This window comes from Lycium barbarum, chromosome 5, assembly GCF_019175385.1.
Source record: "Lycium barbarum isolate Lr01 chromosome 5, ASM1917538v2, whole genome shotgun sequence".
Lineage (NCBI taxonomy): Eukaryota > Viridiplantae > Streptophyta > Magnoliopsida > Solanales > Solanaceae > Lycium > Lycium barbarum.
In genome coordinates, this window is record NC_083341.1 from 114,051,068 (window position 1) to 114,074,916 (window position 23,849).

A 23,849-nucleotide genomic window follows, 5' to 3' on the forward strand; every position below is an offset into this window, starting at 1 on the left:
TGCCCGTCCTGTTAAGCAGGCCCAAAGGCATTTCAGACCAGATTTGGTTCCTTCAATCGAAAATGAAGTCAACAAACTCATTGAAGCTGGCTTTATTCGTGAAGTTAAATATCCTACATGGATTTCGAGCATCGTTCCCGTAAAAAAGAAGACTGGCCAAATTCGAGTTTGTGTTGACTTCAGGGATCTTAACAACGCATGCCCTAAAGGTGATTTCCCGCTTCCCATCCCAGAATTGATGATTGATGCTACCACTGGTTACGAGGCAATATCTTTCATGGATGGTTCATCCGGCTATAACCAAATTCGCATGGCACCAAAAGATGAAGAGCTTACTGCGTTTCGTACACCCAAGGGTATTTATTGTTACAAAGTGATGCCTTTCGGTTTGAAAAATGCTGGTGCCACGTATCAAAGGGCTATGCAGAATATCTTTGATGATTTGCTCCACAAAAATGTTGAATGTTATGTGGATGACTTGGTGGTAAAATCAAGAAAGAGGAGTGACCACTTGCAAGACCTGAGAATGGTGTTCGAGCGACTCCGGAGATATCAACTTCGAATGAATCCTTTGAAATGTGCCTTTGGAGTTGCTTCTGGAAAATTCCTTGGTTTCATTGTTCGAAATCGAGGAATTGAAATTGATCAAGCCAAAGTTGATGCGATTTTGAAAATGCCCGAGCCTCAAAATATTCATGAGTTAAAAAGTATGCAAGGGAAGCTAGCTTATATTAGGAGATTTATTTCGAATTTAGCTGGGAGGTGCCAACCATTCAGTCGTCTCATGAAGAAGGGCGCCCTTTTCAAGTGGGACGAAGCATGTACTAATGCCTTCGAGAATATCAAGTCATATTTGATGAAGCCTCCAGTTTTAGTAGCCCCTGTACCTGGAAAACCATTGATACTGTACATTTCAGCACAAGAAAGGTCGGTTGGAGCGCTATTGGCCCAAGAGAATAGTGAAGGGAAAGAAAATTCTCTTTACTACTTAAGCAGAATGATGACACCAAATGAGCTGAATTACACGCCAATTGAAAAGTTGTGTTTGGCTTTAGTCTTCTCGATTCAAAAGTTGAAGCACTACTTTCAAGCTCATAGTGTTCGTCTTATTTCCAGGGCAAATCCCATTAAGTTTGTAATGTCAAAACCAGTCCTCAGTGATCGACTAGCAAGGTGGTACCTCCAGTTTCAACAATTTGAGATCACATACATCCCCCAAAAGGATGTAAAAGGACAGACATTGGCGGACTTCTTGGCGGATCACCCAATACTTGATGATTGGGAGCTAACCGATGAACTTCCCGATGAAGATGCAATCGTCGTTGAAATTCAACCTCCGTGGAAAATGTACTTTGATGGTGCTTCACAACGTGATGGAGCTGGTGCTGGTGTGGTGTTTGTTACTCCGCAAGGAGAAGTTCTACCATACTCTTTTACTTTGACACAATGTTGCTCCAACAATGTCGCTGAATATCAAGCACTAATACTTGGACTTGAAATGGCCGTCGACATGAAGCAGTTGCAGTTGCAAGTCTTTGGTGACTCTCAGTTGGTGATCAATCAACTCTTGGGAAGCTACGAAGTCAAGAAGCCTGAATTACTCCGCTATCATGGTTATGCTCAGAAGTTGATATGATGGCTTGGTGATGTGACTCTTCAGCACGTTCCAAGGAAGGAAAATAAGAAAGCTGATGCTTTAGCTGCTCTAGCTTCAACACTAACTCTGCCAGATCAAACTCAAGTGACTATCTGTCAAAAATGGGTAGTACCTCCACCAAATGAGGACGAAGGCACGGAAAGTGAGCTTGAGCATCTCGTAGCTATTTCTGAAGCTGCAAAGGAATACTGGCGACAACCCATCATTGATTACCTAAGTTATGGGATACTTCCAGAAGACTCAAAAAGAAGAACTGAAATTCGTCGTCGTGCACCTCGATTCCTTTACTACAAGGATACTTTATATAAAAGATCTTTTGAGGGGATACTCGTGCGATGTTTGGGGGAGGATGAAGCAGTCCAAGCTTTGCAAGAAGCACATTTAGGAGTATGTGGATCACATCAATCTGGACCAAAGCTCCACTTCCACATAAAAAGGATGGGATATTATTGGCCAACGATGGTGAAAGATTGCTTGGACTATGCTCGGACTATGCTCGAAGATGCAAGACTTGTCAGTTTCATGTGAATTTTATACATCAGCCGCCCGAAGCATTACACCCGACCGTCACATCTTGGCCATTTGACGCTTGGGGGTTGGATGTCGTTGGTCCGTTGCCGAAATCTTCTGGTGGACACTTGTACATCTTGGCTGCAACTGATTACTTTTCAAAATGGGCCAAAGCTGTCGCTCTTAAAGAAGTGAAGAAGGAGAATGTTGCGAACTTCATCCGAGTAAACATCATCTACCGCTTCGGCATTCCTCGTTACATAATAACGGACAATGGCAAGCCATTTGATAACAAATTGATGAACAAGATTTGTGATATCTTCGGCTTCAAGCAGCGTAAATCTTCTATGTATCATGCTGCCGCCAACGGTCTAGCTGAAGCGTTCAATAAGACCTTGTGTAACTTGTTGAAGAAGGTTGTCTCCAAGTCCAAAAGGGATTGGCATGAACGAATGGAAGAATCCTTGTGGGCATATAGGACAACTTACCGCACACCAACGCAAGCAACCCCGTACTCGCTTGCTTATGGAGTTGAAGCAGTCCTACCAATTGAGTGCCAAATACCTTCTTTACGACTTGCTATTCAAGAAGGGCTCACTGAAGAGGAAAATGCTCGATTGCGTCTTGCAGAGTTAGAAGCACTTGATGAGAAAAGGCTGGAGGCTCAACAAAATCTTGAATGTTATCAAGCCCGTCTATCTCGTGTCTTCAACAAAAAGGTTCGCTTGAGGTCCTTCCAAGTGGGAGATCAAGTCCTTGCAGTAAGAAGACTCATCATCATTTCCCATAAGTCTGGGGGCAAATTCACCTCAAAATGGGATGGACCATATGTCATACAAGAAGCATATTCAAGTGGCGCTTACAAACTGGTTGATGCGGATGACTTGAGGATCGGTCCTATCAACGCAAAGTTCTTGAAAAAGTACTATCCTTGAAGCAAGATGACGCTCCTTAAGGCACGAGCATAAACTGCATGTAACTCCTGGCCCGCAAGAGTATAAACTGTGCACGGCCCAAGAAAATGTCCGCTAGGTTGAAAATCCCGCAAAGGGCAGCCTAGGCAAAAGTTAGGACACAAAAAAAAAAAAAAACTCATTTTTCTGAACTACGGTATGACTTGATCCTCTTCACCGAGGTACGTAGGCACTTAGAGTTTTATTCTAAGTTCAGTCGCACGAGTAATAAAAAAAAAACTCATTTTTCTGAACTACGATATGACTTGATCCTCTTCACCGAGGTACGTAGGCGCTTAGAGTTTTATTCTAAGTTCAGTCGCATGAGTAAAAAAAAAAAACGCATCCCCCTATGTGTTGTCCAAAATGAAGTTCGCCTGACTAGGCGCATGGAGATCGTACATACAAGCATCCTTTGGTTTCAATTTGGACTTTCACTAAATATTAGTGGTCCAACGAAGGCAAATCTCCATGATAAATGGGTTTCCCCAATGGAATGACTGTAATCTCTTAGCAAGTGGTTAAATCAAGGAGTTAAAGTCTGCAAGACCCTTGGTCTCCAAATTGAAGGCCTCAAATCCGGCAACTCTTTGAGTTGAAGTCCAAAGCCATCGCAACTGCAAGGCGAAGACTTCAAATATGTTAGTCTTCAAGATAAAGTTTTAAATTCACCACGTCTGCAAGTTGAAGTCTTAAAATCCAACAAACCTTCAAGTTCAATCCTTCAAATCCGTCAAGTTTTCAAGTTGGAAAAAAAAAATCTAAGGTGGATTTCCCGAATTTATCTGGGATGGTCCAAAGGGTTTCCGACTTTGATTTTTGGATACATATTATATTAGTAAGTCTAGTTTCCTAAGAATTTGGCGGCTCATGATTTTGATGTTCCTACATCGAGATATGAATTTTCTCGATGAAACTGCGCAAATCTGAAACTATCGACGTTTTAGCATGTATTGTCAACTTCTTGAATTTATCTGGAACTATTCATATTGTTGTTGGCTTTGATTTTTGGATACATGCTATATTTATGAGTCTAGTTTCTTGGGAATTTTGCGGCTCGTGATTTCAACGCTCTTACGTCGAGATATGAATTTTTTAGCGAGACTGCTCGAATCTTAGAAATATTGGCGTTTCAGCATGTAGAACCAAATTCTTGGATTTATCTGGGATGATCGATATGTTTGTTGACATTGATTTTTGGATACATGCTATATTTATGAGTCTAGTTTCTTGGGAATTTTGCGGCTCGTGATTTCAACGCCCCTACGTCGAGATATGAATATTTTGGCGAGACTGCTTGAATTTGAGAAATATTGGCATTTCAGCATGTAGAACCAAATTCTTGGATTTATTTGGGATGATCTATATGGGATTATACGACGAGCTAAGTATGGTAACGCGGACACAATATTGGCATGATGATGGTTTGGTGCTTGGAGTGACCACATCTTGGATGATCGATTAGAATTTTGAGTTTTCTCCGATGTCCAATTTGCCATATGAAGCGGATTCCTCAAAGAAGGCCACAGACTCGCATATCGCCCAACTAGTATGGTATGAATCAAGAATCTAGTTTGGTCCGCGCCATCTTCAATCTCAACTACGAGATACCTTAGTTTGGTGGATGGGGAAGTGTAGTGTCTGAAGTAAACCATCTCTTCAAGTTGCAAAGGACAAGAGAAGTTATTAGTAGCAGACTTGGACGTATATCCATAGGTACAAAGACCTTGACAAATGAACTCCCTAAATTCTTAAGGCGGGGACGAGTGTCCATCCCTTTGCGCCGTAAGATTACCTTACCATTCTTAGGGCGGGGACGAGTGTCCATCCCTATCCCTTTACGCCGTAAGATTACCTTACCGTTCTTAGGGCGGGGACGAGTATCCATCCCTGTGCGCCGTAAGATTACCTTACCGTTCTTAGGGCGGGGACGAGTATCCATTCCTGTGCGCCGTAAGATTACCTTACCGTTCTTAAGGCGGGGACGAGTATCCATCCCTTTGCGCCGTAAGATTACCTTACCGTTCTTAAGGCGGGGATGAGTATCCATCCCTTTGCGCCACTCTTTGCGCCGTAAGCTTACCTTACCGTTCTTAAGGCGGGGACGAGTTTCCATTCATTTGCGCCTTAAGCTGGCCGTTAGCGAATTTATCCTTAAAAGGATCTCTAAATTTCCATGCCTTAAGGTGGACTAGTTTAGTCCCTTTGCACCTTAAATTGGCCTTTAGTGAATTTATCCTTAAAAGGATCGCTAAATGTTCATGCCTTAAGGTGGGAAATTTCAGTCCACGTGCACCTTAAAGCTTGCTTTTTTCATGGTGTAAATTTTTGGATTCAAACGAAATAAAGTCTTTGGCTTAGACGATGTAATGACCTTTTATTTGACAAAAAGGAATAGATCTTTAGCATGGACGATATAATGGCCTTTGCTTCTAACAAAATAAAGTTCTTGACTTAGACGAAGTAATGGATTCTTCACCTCGAACGGAGTAGCAAATTTTTCATCTCGGACGGAGTAATAAATTCTTCGCTTCGAATGGAATAATAAACTCTTCACGTTGGACTGAGTAATAAATTCTTTGTCTCTAACGGAGTGATAGATTCTTCGCCTCAAAGAGGTAAATGAATTCTTCACCTCAAACGGAGTAGTAAATTCTTCATCTAGGACGGAGTAATAAATTCATCGCTTCGCATGGAGTAATAAATTCTTCACGTCAGACGAAGTAATAAATTCTTCTCCTCGAACATGATAATAAATTCTTCACGTCCGCTGGAGTAATAAATTCTTTGTCCGAACCCGAGTAAAATCATCATCTTAAACTTTTTCATATAAGGTCTCCTCAATTATGAACTTGTTTCACTTTGTTGAAATCTGAAAAACAGGTACAAGAACATCCGAGCAGAAAAAAAAAAAAAAGGAGAAGAAAATTGCAAGTAAGAGAAAGAAGGTACTGATGTTGATACCAAATAAATCAATCAAGTCTTCTCTTTGCTTACCGAAAATAATCTGAGAAAACTGCGAAGAAACAATCAGTAGTTGGATTGCAACTTTAAGGGTGCAAAGATAACTGTTCTTACATGAGAATAGAACCCAAAATCCTTTGAAGACCAGCAACATCAAATTTCAGCATTGGAAACCATTATCTCGATGAAACCTTCAGCTTCTTCACATGTTTCAAGGCGGTGCTGGACTCCTGTATTGATCGTAATTCAAGCTTGGGTCTCTGATATGTACTCTATTTGGATAAACGGCGTCGTCTGACGGAATTGCAACGAGCATTGTCGTACGTTTAGCAGCTCCAGATGCTCAACCTCCCCGTTTGGAGCAAAAGTTGCGCTAAAATATACTCCTCTGCATAAAACATAGGTTGTACGTTCCTCGGAAGCAGAAATAATTAGCCGCGAACTGTCCGAAACTTAAAGAGGATTACGATTTTAGGACAATAAGGTAAGTCATACCTCGGCAGGCAGGCAGCTTAAGGATGGTGTATCCTTGCATGCGGACTCCGACGTCCCCGTAGAATCGATCCTTCGTTTGGAGCTAAGGTTGTTGAGGATGGATTTGAGCTCAATTTATAGAGCATCAAGGCGGCTACAATAGTACTTTGTATCCGAGTAGACTACGTAATGTCAAAGTTGAAACAAATTGTGAAGAGCTGGTGTAGTGGGAGTACATATCTATTTCCGACAAAAATGGTTGGAGTCTCCTAAAGGGATTAGGTTGGTGACTGTGGCAGTAGTTTAATAACGTTTCAAAAGGTAGAAGTCTATTGCTAGTTTTCCGATTAAGCCACGTGAGTTGGGGAATTGAAATTAAAGCTTAGGCTAGCAAATGCAAGATTTCCATGCAAGCTTGTTTAGCTAAATCCTCGTGGCATTTGGTTGGTTTACAGTTAAATAAAAAAGGGAAATACGCATACTATCCATGGATTGTGTTAACTTGAGTCTTTGTTTGGGTATGGTTACTGGCTTTGAACTTGGACAATTAAAATAAGAACGCTCCAAGGAATCAAAAAAGGGGATGCGATTTTCCTTCTGATAAAATGAAAAGTATTAAGGAATATTGCATTTATAGGTACTTCAAGCCTTGTCGTTCAAGTTCGATACTTTATATCTCCGACAAATCCTGAAGTAGGGGGCATTTGTGGACAATGAAATTTTATTAAATTTAAACTCACAGAAAATTCGGATTATATTAAATTCAAGATATATTAGTCTAAAGAAATATTGTAGACTAGTATAGTTGGATTAATTATTTAAGTCCAATTAATACAAATTTAATTAATGGTCCAATTCTGTTGGGCTAATCCATCGATTTGGGCTGTAAATGATGAACCCACTTTGCTAAGCCTAAGATGTCATCTTCCATGAGGCCCACTTTGGTGTCACGTGTCAAATGCTGTGGCATGCCAAGTCAAACAAAGGAGCCTATAGGGTCATGACACGTGTCAAAATGATGCAACATGCCTAGTCAAATCAAAGGTCAATGAGGATGCGCCACGTGTACAAGTGACATGTTCCGGCCAATCAAATATCGTCATGTTAGCTTAATTTGATTGGCCGAAAGAAGTCTGTCTTTATCACAACTCCTCCATCCTACAACTATAAATAGGAGTCTCATAATTCAGAAAAAGGACAGAGAAATTCTAACAAGAAGCAAGAGAGAGCTCGTGGATCAAACGCTGCGGATTTCTCTACAAGCTAAAAACATTCAAGCATTCAAGTATTTCTCTAGAAGTTCTAGGGATCCAGACGAAGATTCAAGATCAAGCTTCAAGCCCTTGAATCCAAGTACAAGTTCAAGATCAAGACCACCAGATTCAAGATCAAGCTCAAAAGCCCTTGAATTCAAGTACAAGTCAAGATCAAATCCATCAAGTTCAAGAATAAGCTCAAAAGCCCTTGAATTCAAGTACAAGTCAAGATCAAATCCATCAAGTTCAAGAATAAGCTCAAAAGCCCTTGAAATTATTGTTGAAAAGACGAATCAGAGGAATCATAGAGATTGTAACACTCATATTCTGAAATCAAATACAAAGATTGTTGCGATATTTTCCTGTCTTGATTATTATCTTCTCGACGCGAATTTTATTGTCTACACTTGGATTCGCCTCTGGATACTTCTGCTGATTTTTCCCGAAGAAAAAAGAACTTTGTAATGCTATCTTCTCAATTAATGTAACACATGCATGTGCGTGGTAACATATCCACTAACACACATATAAATAAATGTACATGAGCACAGACAATGAGTGACAAGTATCGTGAAATATTTAGAAAGGACAGTAAACCAAGAACTTCTAAAACAATTCCAAAGAAATGTTTTTCAATACATACTGAAGCATTAACAGTAGAGAGTTCACCAGCAGGGGATGTAGAACTAACTACCCCACAGTCTAAAGACAAACAATTCTATTGGTTTCTTATTCATATATTCATAAGTAGGAAAATGTAATGCCTTACTAAAGAGAAGGAAAAAAGAAAAAATCCTTGCCCAAGTCTGTAGCACATTTGGGTGTAAAGGGATGCGATGTGCAGATGTTTTTTTAAAGGGGAATTGGGTCGTGTTCATGGGTCAGGTAGAAGGAAAAGATCTAGTGGGGAGTGGTGTGGTTTTATTTTCTACCAATAAGGAGGCGTCATGTAATAAATAATAATAAAAAGGAGAGAATTGCTAAGTTTAAGGGTATAAGTGAGTCAAAATAGGAGGATGAAGGGTATTTTTAGTCCAATAGATGGATAAAGGGTATTTTAAGATAGTCCAGGAGCATTTTTGGACCTTTTCTCAAGTTTAAAAAAGGGATTAAAATGAAGGAGTAGTCATTTGACAGTAAATTTTGGTGTCCCACCATTTAAAATATATATCCCCTTTGAAAACAAGTTTGACTCCAAAATTGATTTGTGACAGAGATTTCAGTTAAGAAATTTTGACAGAGAAAAAGGTGTGAGGCATCTCCGAGTACAGTAAATTTTAGCACGATCGCTTTATTGACTTTTATTGACTTAAAATAGAAAACCAACTGAATGAAACTCATAAAAGACAAGCACACGCATAAAAAGTTTTAAAATATTATTCAAATTATTACAAAAAAATAAATAAAAAAATACAGAAATGTAAACTTATGCTATCCTATTCTATCATATATTCATATTTCTATGCTTCCCCGACATTCCGGGGTCTTGTTCCACAACGGCCTCCAGTTACAAGATACCTTAGGGCATACCCGGAAACAAATCCATTTAACTTCGGGGCTTTTCTCCGAGAAATGGGAGCATTTGTCCAATAAGGAAGGTCAGTTCTAATTCCTTCAACAATTTGCATTTTTTTTTTCCGCAAAATCATTTGATATTTAAAATTTACTGGCATGACTAATTCAGAATCGCGTCGCGTAACACTCGCTAAAGAAAAAGTACGAATTCAAATTCAAAACCTGTAATTAAGGATGGAAGGATTACGTACATTCCATCATATTTCTTAATGGTGATTTGACAACTTTTGACTTCATGAAAAGCACAAAGAACACTTTCCCCCTCCTGATTTTTTTTTTCTTTTGGGTTTTCTGGAAAGGTAAGATGAGTCACCCTTTAATTTTTATATTAAAAATTCATTAAATAAAACTATGACCAAGAAAAGGCCATATATTATCTATCTAATTAATTTGAAACAGACATTTTGATCTCAGCTATAAATAGTCATCTCCCCATAGGCAAATGGCCCCAGAGTCCTAAAAAATACTACTCAGATATATAAGACTAGTGTTAAAATATGTGGAAGTCACCATCATCATCTTCCTCTTCCCTTAACATCTCCTTCTTCAGCTTTCATCTAGTTCTACTTCTTTTAATCATCAACCAACATGTTGTTATAGTGTCATCACAGCCACTTTACACAAATTCAAGATGGATAGTGAACTCAACAGGGCAAAGAGTGAAACTAGCATGTGTAAATTGGGTGTCACATATGGATGTTATGTTAGCAGAAGGGCTAAACCATCAGCCAGTGGATGCAATTTCTAAATCCATTATCAACATGGGCTTTAATTGTGTTAGACTTACTTGGCCGCTCTTCTTGTTTACTAATGATTCTTTGGGTTCAATTACTGTTAGACAATCTTTCAAGAACCTTGGACTTTTTAGCTCCATTGTTGGTCTTCAAACTAACAATCCTTCCATTGTTGATCTCTCTGTCCTTGATGCTTACAAGGTAACAAATTTTTTATTCCGAATTTAAGTTATATGCACAAATAGTATACTTTCTTTTAGACTATGGTAGAATTTCACAGATTAATTATTGTTTTTATCAGGTTGTCAACTGATATTATTACTTGTAATTACAATAATAATAAGTGATTTTATTGGATTAATATATTTTTTTATATCGTTGGTGCATAAATTAAATTTGTTTGTTCAATACTAGATGGTTGCTGATTTGTTGCTTGACTAATGACTTATGCTATTTTTTTATTTTTTTTTCTTGGTCAAACAAGAAATGAGAAACTTAAGACAAAACGATAGGTACAAGTTGGTGAGAAGTCACATTTCAATGGGGACACCTAGTTAATAAGTTTATCAACAATCTACGGTTATCATATGTTCCTCCAATCCAATAATTATTGACCACATTTCACTTTTTAATCATCCCAAATGATGTCCATGTAATAGCATGTTTAATAATTTTGTGATGCTCCACCATTGCGATCACCATATAGATAAATATAGAACCAGTGTAAGCTTTTATAACGACATAAAAATAGAATATTGAATGGTTTTTATTCAATCATTAAAAAGACCTACCAATTTATGTCGCTTTAAAACGTGGAATATATTCAAAGACCGACAAGAATTGCTAGATTAAAGGAATAATTTTTTCTTCATATTTATGTTGTGCTTGTGGGATTGTAAATATAATTTTATGCAAGTATGCTTCATTAAAGTGTTCTTTTAGAGTTTAAGAAGTAACACGGTTTATTTGAAAAAATTACAAATCTTATTTTAAGAAGACTTACCTGTAAATATTTTTTAACTGAAGTGATAGTGTAAACAATTTCTTATACCGAAATTTGTTCAAAACCTGTAAGTTGTAAGTTTTGATATGGAAACTTCAGCTCCTTTTTCAGTACCGTAGCAAAAGAATATAGACTTATCTTTGGTTGGCCAATGATAACAGAGAAAGAGGGAGACTGAAAATTTTGTTACCCCCCTAATTATTATCATAGAACTAGGAGTGACTATAGTTATTCTAGGAAATAAAGCTGAAGTTATTCTTGAACAACAAGATCAAAACAAAAAAGTGGGGAATATTTTGTGCAGCTTTGCAATTCGTTTTTTTTCTTTTTTTTCTTTTTCTAAAACTTGATGTGTCTACTTTTGGAAAAGAATCAAATAGGTTATTGTTTGGAATTTTAAAAAATCATATTATAATATCCTTGCTGATTCAATCCATTTTATTATATTCTAAATCTATAAGTAGGCAAGTACCACTTAATTTATAGCAAATGACGGTTTATTGATGGTGACCCCCCAACAAAATAGCATTTTTTCTTGCACGCCACTAATCTTTTTTGGTTTCTTTAAAGAAAAGGTGCATCGCATAAAGTAATTAGATTAGATCTAGGTGTCCGACAGGGATACTTTTCTTTACACCAAAAAAAAAAAAAAAGTAAACAACTTTAAGTTACTCATTCCATTCTATTTCTTTAAAGAAAATGTGCATCTCATAAAGTAGTTAGATCTACTTTTCTTTTTTCTTTTTGAAAAATAAATAAATAAAATTTAGCAATTCCGAATGTCAGAGTTCGAAGCATGAGAGATACACATTAAAGTTTCAGTGTTGATCTATATGCTCGATTTTAAAAAAACATTTACTAAATATAATGTACTCTAAATTACAACTTGTTATAGCTAAAGATATTGTCAAATATATAAAAATATCATAGTCCAAGAGAAATTGTTTCTTCTCAAGTAATAGCAGTTGCATTCTTATTTAGATATTGTCTCCTCTTAATAAAATTTGTGAAAATTTATTTCAATATAAATATCCAATTGTCCATCTAACAAGGAATATGGGGTTGTATGACAGGCAGTGGTGGCTAGCCTTGCAAAAAACAATGTGATGATCATATTGGACAATCACATAAGCAAGCCTGGCTGGTGTTGCAGCAGATTTGATGGCAATGGCTTCTTTGGAGATCAGTACTTTGACCCTGACCTTTGGATCCAAGGCCTTACAAAAGTAGCCACTGCTTTCAAGGGCACTAGCAATGTTGTAGGCATGAGCTTAAGAAATGAACTTCGTGGACCTTTACAAAATGTTGATGATTGGTATAGGTATAAACCACTTCTCGTTTTCTGTCAAGTTCTGTTTTTTTCCAAACGGTAAAGTTCATTGTATGCATCTCGATTATTGCATCCAATATATGTTACCTGCCACCCGCATAAGTACCGGATAACTCTCCCACTAAGGCTAACACATATAAGGGTAGAAATCGTCCTTCTCTTAACTTTGCTGGATTTGAACCAAGTTTGTATGCATTTGTGACAGAGGTAATGAATGTAGTGATACTCAGAACCCATCGACTTAAGAACTAAGATTTTCCTCAATTTACCAGTAGTAGTACTTAACTAAAATGTGGTGGTCGTTGAGCTAGGTACATGCAGAAAGGAGCAGAAGCAGTGCATGCAGCTAACTCAGATATTCTTATCATTCTATCTGGCCTAAGTTTCGACAAGGATCTTTCTTTTTTGCACCAAAGACCGGTGAACTTGACATTCAGTGGCAAGTTAGTTTTTGAGATCCATCGATATGGTTTCACAGACGGAAACACTTGGTCAGCAGACAACGCAAACCAAGCGTGCGGAGAAGTGTTGAATGACATGGTGAGCAAAGGAGCTTTTGTGTTAGAACTAGGCTACCCATTGTTTGTAAGTGAGTTTGGAGTGGATCAAAGAGGCACCAATGTGAATGACAACAGGTATTTCAACTGCTTTCTCGGACTGGCTGCTGAACTTGACTTCGATTGGGCGCTGTGGACACTTGTCGGGAGCTATTATTTGAGAGATGGTATTGTGGGACTCAATGAGTACTATGGTGTTTTAGATTGGAACTGGTTTGATATCAGGAACTCAAGCTTTATGCAGAGGATATCAGTCATCCGCCCACCATTCCAAGGTATACACAGAACTGACAACATAACTATCGGACGTTTTTTAATGAGAAAAAGGACCAAGTATTTACCTTGGTTTAAATGCAGGGCCAGGATATATCGACACTCGTCCACACAAAGTAATTTTCCATCCTATGACAGGGCTTTGTGTTCAAAGAACTTCATTGCTGCAGCCATTGGAGCTAGGTCCATGCTCTGAGGCTGAAGCATGGGGCTATGCTCCAGCGAAAACACTGACGGTAATAGGAACTTACTTTTGCCTGCAAGCAGATAAGCTCGGGCAGCCAGCAAAACTTAGTATGAAATGCAGTGATGATAGCTCAAAATGGGACACCATCTCGGACTCTAAGATGCACCTGTCTTCTACGCTACACGATGCTACTAGTGTTTGCTTGGATGTTGATCCCAACAATGTCATTGTCACACAAACATGCAAGTGTCTGGGCACAAATGATATTACATGTGATCCTGGAAGCCAGTGGTTCAAAATAATTAACAGCACAAGGGCGACAAAAACTACAAAATCCTTTCTTCAAATTAAACCAATCATTCATTTTCTAGCGAGGAATTTCATTGGAAGCTACATCTGATAACATAGAGTAGTTCATTTAGACATGCAACTGAAACTTTTCGAACACTTAAAATACTCATGGAATTGTTTGACAATGTAATAGTTCAAAGAAATCCAAATGGATTTTATCATTGCAGTACAAGTCATTCTTCCATGGCGTCTCCACCTTCAATCACTTGCACAATCTCTCTCAATGGTGTAATCTTTGTAAGGAGAACCTCTGCAAGCACAAACAATTCCAACAGACCGTATTAGCAAAATTCCATTCAGAATCTTAATAAGCATGATACTTGCTTAATCACATTGAAGGCTGACAAGTCTGAGAACACTAACCAGTCCTTTTAGAGAACGCGTAACCCTTTTGTGGATAGGTGCGGGGATTAGGTGATAAATGGTTTCTCAAGTACTCCGTGTTTCCCTAATATTCAAGATAAGAGTTTAGAAGCCACATGCTAAAAAAAAACAGAAAAATGGTGTAATGCATTATATCTGAAAATTCTGTCACTATCGTTTGAAAGAGAGCATTATTTTTCCAATTAGGTTCACTTAAAGGAGAGCTGACCTTTGTTATCACACAGATATCGACATTGCTGCCACTACCAAGGTCATTGAATACTCCAGACAATATGGCCTCTGCTACTAGCTTTATCCCTTCATCCTTCTGCAACAAAATTCCCATCAACATTCAGGATTCACAATACATTTACCAGCCAGATACAGCAAATTACTGTAGCTGAAGAAACAAACTTACGCTCATCCCCTCCCGGTATTTTGACTCAAAGATAGCCATTGCTGCGAGGGAACCAGAGCCCATTGTAGCATATGGCAGAGTATCAGTTGATCCATGTGGATAAATCTGAGAGACAATCCATTGACCAAACAGTCAGAACTTTGATGACAATCCGGAAAAATACACACATGACACACTTATACACAAACTCAAATATAAATTTGAACACTACATACAGTATGCAGATGTGGCCCTGTGACATCAACACCACCAAGGACCAAAGCAGCTGAGACATGCCCTTGGTATCTGGTAGAGAGGACATAGTTAGGCTTGTTGCATTGACTTTTAATGAAATCAAAGATACTACCATGCCTCTAAGAATATTAACAACAGAAACTTACTTGAAAAGGTGGGACTTCAAAAGAGTAAGAGCAGTCACAACCCTGGATTGACGACCAGTGTGATACCTATGAAGCTTCAGCTGAGAACTGACCATGTCTAAAGAATAACAGTTGCTAATTAAGAAATGACATAGATAGATAGACAGAAAAATAGAGAGAGAGAGAGAGAGAGAGAGAGAGAGAAAGAGAGAGAAAGGATCTTAAAACTTAAATGGAGAAGCTATATTGCAAACAATTCCCAAAGAGTGCTACAATATGGATATAAAACTCATTACCGGTCACTGCCTCGGTATCAGCAGCTGTCCCAGCTCCACAGCAATATATATTAGGAGCCATGTAATGAATTTTCTCACAGTTCTTATCCGCGACAATTGGTCCTTCAGTTGCCCGTGTATCTGCTCCAAGTATAACACCATCCTGAACACGAATCATGCTTAAAAAGTTGATTATAAAAGCATCATCTCCAGATTCTGTGTGACTTGTGCATAATTGAACAGATAAAGTACCCAAAAAAGGTCACATTTTCTAACAAGCATGTTATAATGTGTCAATTAAGCATAACTTCTAGAGTCTGCTGATTCATCATGGAAGGACTCGTGGAAAATCAATCAGAGTACTATCAATAGAGCCACATTGTCCATAAAAAAGACAGAAGATGCTGCTTATCTAGAAATTTTGTCAAAGAGGGAAAAAGAGAGAAAGATGTGAAGGAGCAGCAATCTTTGAATAATACTACTCATTGAAATGCAAATAACTCCTCATACAGTTTTTGATCAGCACTCCGTTTTTCATTACATTCCCTGGATTGGAAGACAGCCTAAATGTGTTTATAGATAGTGAAACTAAATGGAGAAGTATAATCAGTTGAATGAAGTTAACCACAATGTAGAAACTAAACGGTCTAGACTCCAGAGCAATGACCTACATGACCCCCCTTCTTTTTTCCCCTATAAGTGATGCCCCTTCTTTTCTAGATCTTTAAAGATTAAATTCTGCTCGTGACATCCTCAATAGCAAGCTCAAGCTTCCTGCATTTTCAAGCAGAAAAGTACACATAATCCTACCTAATTTCCTCTTTTGCTAGGCAACTGACAGAACTGAAAAGTGCTGAGTTTCATTATTAAGAAAATCACAAACTGCTACGGTGTTTTAGCTAATGTCCTATGTAGATGAATTCTAATGCGACTGAAGCAATAACTAACAGAACTACGCTTCAGATTTCTACATTAACACCTTACAGTGAAAAGAACACAGATTGTGGACAAGTCATGCATATGGTTACAAGGAAAAACATTTTTTGATAAAGGACTTGCAAGGAAATACACAGCATCAAATGACATTATAATCTGTCTTTTTCTCTCCTTTTCACAGTAGTGTTGATGTCAAACTTCTGGCCAGACGAGCTAAATTATTTATCAAAGCAAAGAATGCAGATCATACAAGCAGTCAGGCCAAGGGTCACCTTATCGGACACTCTAGTCAACTGCTAATTATGTTGAATTATTACAGTATCACTATTTTCAACAAATTGTATGATTTCTGCCATGTCATATGATCCTATTGCTATATTATAACTAAAGCACAACAATATTTTGAGAAGAATTCCTAATGCACTCACCTTTTTTGGACTCAAATGGTTAATGCCAAACACTATCAGGGAAGTTTTTGAAAGCTGGAGCCAATGGAAAGTTGACAGCACCATCAAGAAGATTTGGAAGATGATACCAGCTACCATCTTTTGGACTATATGGAATGAAAGAAATAGAAGATGTTTTGATGGTCTTTCAACTAATCAAACTATGCTCAAAGCTAAATGTCTTTTTATTTACATAGTTGGGCCTTTTTATCCCCAATAGATTCCCCTGATAGCCTTTTAGATTTTGTTTGCTCAGTGGTTATGTACTAGAGCTGACATTCTTGTGCTCAATCTTTTGTAACTACTTTGCATCTTCTGGATGCCTTGAATAGAATCAATTACTTCATCAAAAAAGAATTGCTAATGCATATTTTATGGTCAAACAAAATTAAGGTAAGATTGGACCACGATAATGTCAAAACATCTTTCCTCTTGATGGTTCTCATTTTCACAACTTCTGTTCTGAATTTTAAACATCTCTGAATTGCCAGAGAAAAACAAAACCATTCCTCTTATTTGCACTCAAAATTTAATAATTCCCTTCACACTAAATTAAGTCCTGAGCAGTGTTATGAAAGACATAGTTTAGGCGCACCACAATGCAAAAGGCATTGCAAAAATGCTCTGTGTGGCAGCAGTGAAACTACAAAGAGGAGTTAGCTTTTATGAATGAGGCCTTCACCTATGGTTTTTGTCAATGTTTTTACACCCTTATTTCAAGGAGTACTCAAATTTAAGTGAGGCCTTCTGATTCTACTTCTTTTTGCCCTAAGTCAATTGATGAGGGTGTTTCCTTCGTAATACCATTTAAATTATGTCTGTTAATTTCTGTATTTAAAGCAAAGCAAAGTGCGCGAAGAAAGTCCTAATTTTTGAACACCAGCAGCCTCCCCCCTAGTGCCAGCTCCTCTCCCTTTTGACCACAAAATCTTCATCAATGTAGCTTCTATCGCTTTGATTTTCTTTTTTTCTAATTTTTTTTATATCATTGATCATATTAATGTTTTAGCATATTAAGAGAAAAAAGTCCTAAAAGGCGTTCGCTTCACGCCTTGAGGCATACGTCTCACCTTTTTTTTCCAATATTTATTTTTTATTTTTTATTTTTAAATTAGAATACAAGCACTAAGCTGTAGGAGGTGCAACATCTTGCTACTTCAGATTAACAGACCATACCATATTTAGAAAGAGAAGAAGTTTAACTGAAAAAAATGAGTGAATGGAAAGGGAAGGATGGAGAACTAACAGATTTAAGCCAAGCTCAACAGGCTACAGTGGCTGAAATGTGGACAGGTCAGGGTTGGAATTTACAATTTAGAAGATACTTGAATGACTGGGAAATGCCAAGGATAGCAGACTTCTACAACACAGTTGCTCACTTTAACAACTTAACAGAGGAGAGTGATACTCTGGTATGGAAACTTGACAGCAAAGGGTGCTTCACTGTCAAATCTGCATAGAGAGACTTGAACTCAACAAATACTCAGGTGGAAGGGTGGCCTTGGAGGATGATTTGGAGAACAAAAGTACCTTACAAGGTAAACTGTTTCTCCCGGCTATTAGCAAAGGAGGCAGTTCTGACTCATGAGAATTTGAACAAGAGAGGCTTCCAACTATGTTCTAGGTGTTACCTATGTGGAGAACATAGACAGTCAACCATCTTTTTTTACATTGCAAAGTGGACAGACCAGCTTTGGCAGATCTTTGTCACGATGAGGAAAATCAAATGGGTGAAACCAGGTAACATAAAAGAGGTGATGAAGTGTTGGAACAGAGATGGAAATGCAGCAAAGAAGGAGGAGAGATGGAAGATTGTCCCAGCGAGTATATGGTGGACAATTTGGAAGGAGAGAAATCAGAGATGCTTTGATGACAAACAAAGTGGCATGCAGAGTTTGAAGTTGAATTGCCTGGGATTATACTACTTTAGGTGTAAACAGGAAATGATAGATTAGACAGTAGATATTTATACAGGTTTAGATTGGTTATGATATAATGTAATAGTCAGGGCAATGTAAGTTGTAACACTTTTGGATGTAGTAAACCTGTGGATATATAGACTAACTGTTACCATCTCAGAAAAAAAAAAAAAAAAAAAAAAAAAGAAGGAAGGAACTAACAGCACATAAAAGGCTTCAATCAAAAAGCTCTATTTTATCTCTATAATCAAAGACGCGATAGTGTGGGATGTAGCAAAATGGAACGATGATTTTTTGGCACTCACAATTCAAAAGAGACTCGCAAAATTAGAAGAGGGAAGAACTGGAGGAGTTGACGACTTTGCTATATACTCATACAATTGGGATGATAAAAAAAACTGGTAGGGACTCGTTGATGTGGGAGAACCAACCCTGCTGACGGGTCGCAATCAAATTATTTACAACAGCCATTGGAAGGAGAGGAAAGGAACTTTTCAGCTTCTAATGTATGGCCAATAACACCCAATAGATTGAACTTTTATTTATCTAAACAGCAGAGAAATTTGGACTTTTTGAAAATTTGAGGCCATAGAAAATGATTCATTTTAGTTGGTATTTCTTATGTAAGAGACTGGACAGGATGTAAATTACTTCTTGATCTATTGCAAAGTCTGAACTGTGCGTACTACCTCGAACTATGGAACACATGCTATAAAGCTGGTAATAAAGCAGGAGAAGCAGAAGCAAAAGAGCATGAAATATCATCCTGCAAGCTGTTATGTGGCCTACATGGAGGGACAGGAACTCTATAAGCCTCTGAGAAGTCAAAATCAATCATACAACAATTCAGATTGAAGCTCTATTTAAACGACTTCCAACAGGTCTGTTGCAAGTAGACAGGTCATCAATAGCAATCTTGCATGACCAGAAAGATTTGATTCTAACATTGTGGACTCATGCTGGTGTTTGAATGTGTAGGGTCATCCTCTCCTCTGTCTCGTGGAACTAAGGGGGTCTTATTTTCGGAACCCATCTCTCCCAGACAATTATAGTATGGCTGCTCATGTTGACCTTTACTCCAGCTACTAATACAGGGTCTGGGAAATTTTTCTTTTTGGCATGGAGCATATAAAGATGTTTAATAGTTATTTCAAATGCACAAAAGTAACTACTAGATCCCAAAAGCAGATCTTTTGTGGAGAATCATATCTCAGAATCACCATAAAGATAAATAAGTGTCTAAATAAAAGAAACAAAAATTAATAAGCAAAACCAAGTAGTTGTATTCCTAACAGCTGTCATGGAATTAGCATAAAGTACAATAATGATCATCCTAGCCCTTACATCACCATGGTTTCAACAATTTTGAATCTTATGTTGATTGCCAGCCATAACTCATCTATGTTTATTATGTTGACATGAATAAGCTTACATCCACTCTTGTAGCTTGGGAGGAATATCGATAATGAATGGTCACTTGATGGTCGTACAATATCACATATTTAGCTTGGCGAGAGGCTGATATCTGGTCAATCACTCTCTGCCAATGCGCTAGAAGGGGCAAAAATAGAAGAGTTCCATTGCATTAACAAATTAATGCATTATACAGGCCACTGCAGATGGAACTCCATATTTCTAATAGGAAGGAATAAGGGAAGGCATAAAAGAAGAAAATAAAAAGAAAGCACAACCTAAAAATGCATATAATCCATGTCTATTAAGCAAGTTTTCTTTCTCTCACCTCCTCCAGATATGGAAATAGGTGTCACACAAAGACAGAACCTTTTAGCACAAGGAAACATCGACCCTTCAGCTGATAAGTGGATATTCTAAAATTCCTCTTCTCTCCGCTTTTTTCTCCATACTAGGCCAAGGATCTCTAATAGAAAAGACAATTCTTTTACAGAGAGGCATCACAATTGCCTACTAACCTCACTTCTCAGATTAAAGATCCAATTAACATAGGTTGGCTAAGTTTGCATTGGCGGCCACACCAAGTCAGTTGGTCATGTAAGCACAAGACCACATCAACAGATCTACTGAGAAATGAAGGCTGACAGATACTTAACAAGATCTATGAGCCACCACTCATATATGTTTTTACTTTAGTTATCACCTAACCAGCTGAAAAGATGTCACTCCCAAGGGCTCTTTCCATCCTTTTTTTTCAAATACATCCCCTTATGTGCTACAATACACAATTTTCTAACCAAAAAATCAAGCTCCCTAAGAAAAATAATAAAAGAACCCTTCTAGATTATATGCAGACGTCTACATGAAAATTGTGTGAAATTTACGAATCCTTTGTTTCAGAGAAGCCCTATTTTACCTTTAAAGGAAAATGAGGTAGTGTTGGAACAGAATGAACCAAATAAAGTAGAATGCATAGTAGATTCATTATCCCACTCCAACTAATTTCGAGATGAGCAGGGGCGGATTTATAGGACAAATTTATGATGCACGTGGACCCAGGATCTCTCCGCCGAAATAGGTATTTTGTATACATATTTCCTAGGCAACAACATACCCAGTATAATCCCTCAAAGTGGGGTCTGAGGAGGATAGTGTTTACGCAAACCTTAACCGTACCTTGGGAGGTAAAGAGGCTGTGTACATATTTCCTAGAATTGATCTAATATTATTTGCTGACAGCGATGCTCCAAAAAGGCTAAATAGTGCACTTGGTTGAACACTGATTTATTTACCAAAAGGAATAGGGATAAATTCTCACTTAATACTTTTTTTTTTCCTCCTTTTTTAGTGGTGCACCCATGTTATAAGAATCCTAGAGCCGCCTCACAGATGAGGCTCGGTTAACTGATTGATCTGGATAATAATCAGGAATATGTATCCCCTAGGCCCCACTGGGGCTATAACCCCAAATACTAAAGCATTACTTGCAGTTTTTCATTCTTTGCAAAAATATCCACCATTAAACTTTGAATTTCTAAAGTACTCCCTCTAACCTAATTCATGTGATACAGTTTGGATTTCGAGAGTGAAACTCCTTTATTTTGACCGACATACAATCTTTTAAATTTTTGAAAAACAATTTACATAGTTAGAAACTACACAAAAGCCACAATAATAAACAATTCAAAATATTAAAGGGCATACGTCAAAAAGTTTCTTGTACGTAAATTGGGAGAGAGTGAGTAATAAGCTGTAACGTAGGTAGTCCAAGAAACACAAACAAAGCTAACCCAAATCGAATTTGAAGTAAACAAGAAAAAAGGCAAAGTACCTGAAAAACTAAGCCAACGATGGTAGTACCAGTCTTGAGAAAAGAAGGAGAACGAAGTCCTTTACTGACCAACATATCATTTCTTCTACACAAATCAAAATTAAACCCACCTTTTTGGGGAACTTCCATTGTTGCCTTACCCGTCATTTTACAAACCTGCCCACATAGCAAAAATTAAAAATAATAATCTAGATTGCAGTATAATAAACTGAGAATCTTTAAGAAAGTCAAAAACACTAAATGAAACTTATTAGCAGAGACTTACTTGTTGCAGATGAGTGATGAGCTGAAAAAGCAAAGTTGGGAATAGGCGATACTTGAAGAATAAGAAAAGAGTGAAGTTAATGTGATTTTGCTATCGCTTGGGCTTGCTTAGGCCCAAATTTATTTGTTCCTTTTTGGGTCATTTGCATTACGAAAAGGGAAAATAACGCTGCATCACAATTTGAAAAGAATATTTATCCGGATTAGCCCATGTTTATTTTTTTACATGCGTTAGCCGGCCGTCTCCTTCATCCTAGGTCGCTGATCTTGATACGCCGGCGCCGGATCTCCACCGGAGAGGTTCGTCTTCTTCATCTACTACCAAATCTACACCGGATTTCCCCTGGATATCCATTATTATATAATTGTATACAATGTAAGAGTGTGTATAAACACCTCTTGTATAAGTTTGTATAATATTGTATACCAGCGTAAACATATGTTTATACACCTCTTATACATTTTTATACACTTTTATACAAGATTGATACGTTGTTTACAATAGGTGTATAAAGTTGTATATTTCTGTATATTATTGTATACCATGAAAAAGTGGCTATGCGGATGTAATTTAAAAATATGGCTACATAAATGTAATTTCTTATACTGGATTGTACATTATTGAAATTCTCCCTTACAAAAAAGGGCAAATTTCATAAATGACTAACGTTTGAGGGTTAAACCAGTAGCGTAGCTGCATTTTCAATAATTACAAATCGTAACAAAATTCCAGCCCTGCTCAGCGTGTATTCAATATTTGTTTCTCGTTGTATTCATGAAGAAAATGAGTTAAAATTTGTTGATTACATTTCGTAGCTACAGTAAAGTGTATTCAATTTCGGTTGTATTATAATTTAGCTATATTTCGTTGTATTCAATTCGGATGTATTCAATTTAGTTGAATTCATTCGTAACTACTTTTACATTGTATTCAACTTATTAATTTAAATTCGGTAGTATTCAAACAACATAAATGCAAAAAAACATGGATATTCAATTGTATTCAAAATTCACTGTATTTATTTGTATACAAAAAAAGTCTCATTCGAAATAAAGGCAAAAAATACATAAAGAAACACTTTATTTTACACTAAAAAAATAACGAATATACTCAAATACACTAAGATCTGAGATAAAACAAATAAAATGCACTCAGATCTGAGAAAAAATCGATCGATTGACCATGGATTCTGGCCATAGAAGACGGCAGTGGTGGAAGAGAGTGTATTTATAATTGTATTTCTGAGATACACTCAATTCGTTTAGATCTGAGATACACTTTATTTCATGGTGATTGGTTCGGGATTCTGGCCATAAAAGACGACGGCTGTTGAGGAAAGTGTATTCATAAGTTTCTGAGATACACTCTATTTCGTGATGCTCCGGTTCAGATCTGAGATACACTCAATTCGCTCAGATCTGAGATACATTCTATTTTCGTGGTGATTGCTTCGGTTCACTGGAGCTAGAAGCTCCTCTTAGGAGCAGCGAAGAAGACGAGGGAGCGAACGGAGCAAGGGGTGGATGTTGTGGTGGCGTTTGGTCGGAGCTGTTGTTCGTGGTGACTGCTCCGGTTCACCGGAGTAGCGAAGAAGATGGCTGAGAGAGAGAGAGGTGAGAGGAATGAGAGACGGCGGCGAGATAGAGGTGATGAAGGAGAGAGAAAATGGAGGAAAATGGGAGGAGATTGTGAGAGAATAGAAAGAAAATAGTTTTTAATACTAAATACAACATAATTTTACTGTACTAGTTACCTTGTGTAATTGACATACAAGATTTAGCTATGAGATGTAATTTGGGC

At 37.6% G+C, this 23,849-nt stretch overlaps 2 protein-coding genes across 2 annotated transcripts; one reads left to right on the forward strand and one right to left on the reverse strand.

Annotated features, from left to right (window-relative positions):
• Positions 1-9,816: 9,816 nt before the first annotated feature.
• On the forward strand, positions 9,817-14,026 carry LOC132641182 (glycosyl hydrolase 5 family protein-like). The gene is made up of 4 exons (XM_060358079.1): positions 9,817-10,324; positions 12,200-12,447; positions 12,768-13,288; positions 13,371-14,026. Exons 1-4 carry the CDS (start codon positions 9,887-9,889, stop codon positions 13,871-13,873), a joined length of 1,710 nt encoding a protein of 569 aa, XP_060214062.1. The 5' UTR covers positions 9,817-9,886; the 3' UTR covers positions 13,874-14,026.
• Positions 13,796-22,203, reverse strand: LOC132641183 (proteasome subunit beta type-7-A-like). Its single transcript, XM_060358080.1, has 9 exons — positions 22,050-22,203; positions 21,785-21,940; positions 15,261-15,402; positions 14,986-15,082; positions 14,821-14,890; positions 14,606-14,710; positions 14,417-14,515; positions 14,188-14,272; positions 13,796-14,074 (listed from the first exon to the last, which is right to left on the reverse strand). The coding sequence occupies exons 2-9, from the start codon at positions 21,929-21,931 to the stop codon at positions 13,998-14,000; spliced, it is 822 nt and encodes a 273-aa protein (XP_060214063.1). The 5' UTR covers positions 21,932-21,940; positions 22,050-22,203; the 3' UTR covers positions 13,796-13,997.
• Positions 22,204-23,849: the final 1,646 nt, after the last annotated feature.

Bases quoted from the DNA above. Each gene is read 5' to 3' on its own strand.
- LOC132641182 (XM_060358079.1), top strand. From the start codon at position 9,887: ATGTGGAAGTCACCATCATCATCTTCCTCTTCCCTTAACATCTCCTTC. The intron at 12,448-12,767 runs GTATAAACCACT...TCGTTGAGCTAG, and splicing joins AATGTTGATGATTGGTATAG to GTACATGCAGAAAGGAGCAG. The intron at 13,289-13,370 runs GTATACACAGAA...GTTTAAATGCAG, and splicing joins CATCCGCCCACCATTCCAAG to GGCCAGGATATATCGACACT.
- LOC132641183 (XM_060358080.1), bottom strand. From the start codon at position 21,931: ATGACGGGTAAGGCAACAATGGAAGTTCCCCAAAAAGGTGGGTTTAAT. The intron at 15,403-21,784 runs GTACTTTGCCTT...ATTCGTGTTCAG, and splicing joins TCGTTGGCTTAGTTTTTCAG to GATGGTGTTATACTTGGAGC. The intron at 15,083-15,260 runs GTAATGAGTTTT...GTTATTCTTTAG, and splicing joins TGATACCGAGGCAGTGACCG to ACATGGTCAGTTCTCAGCTG.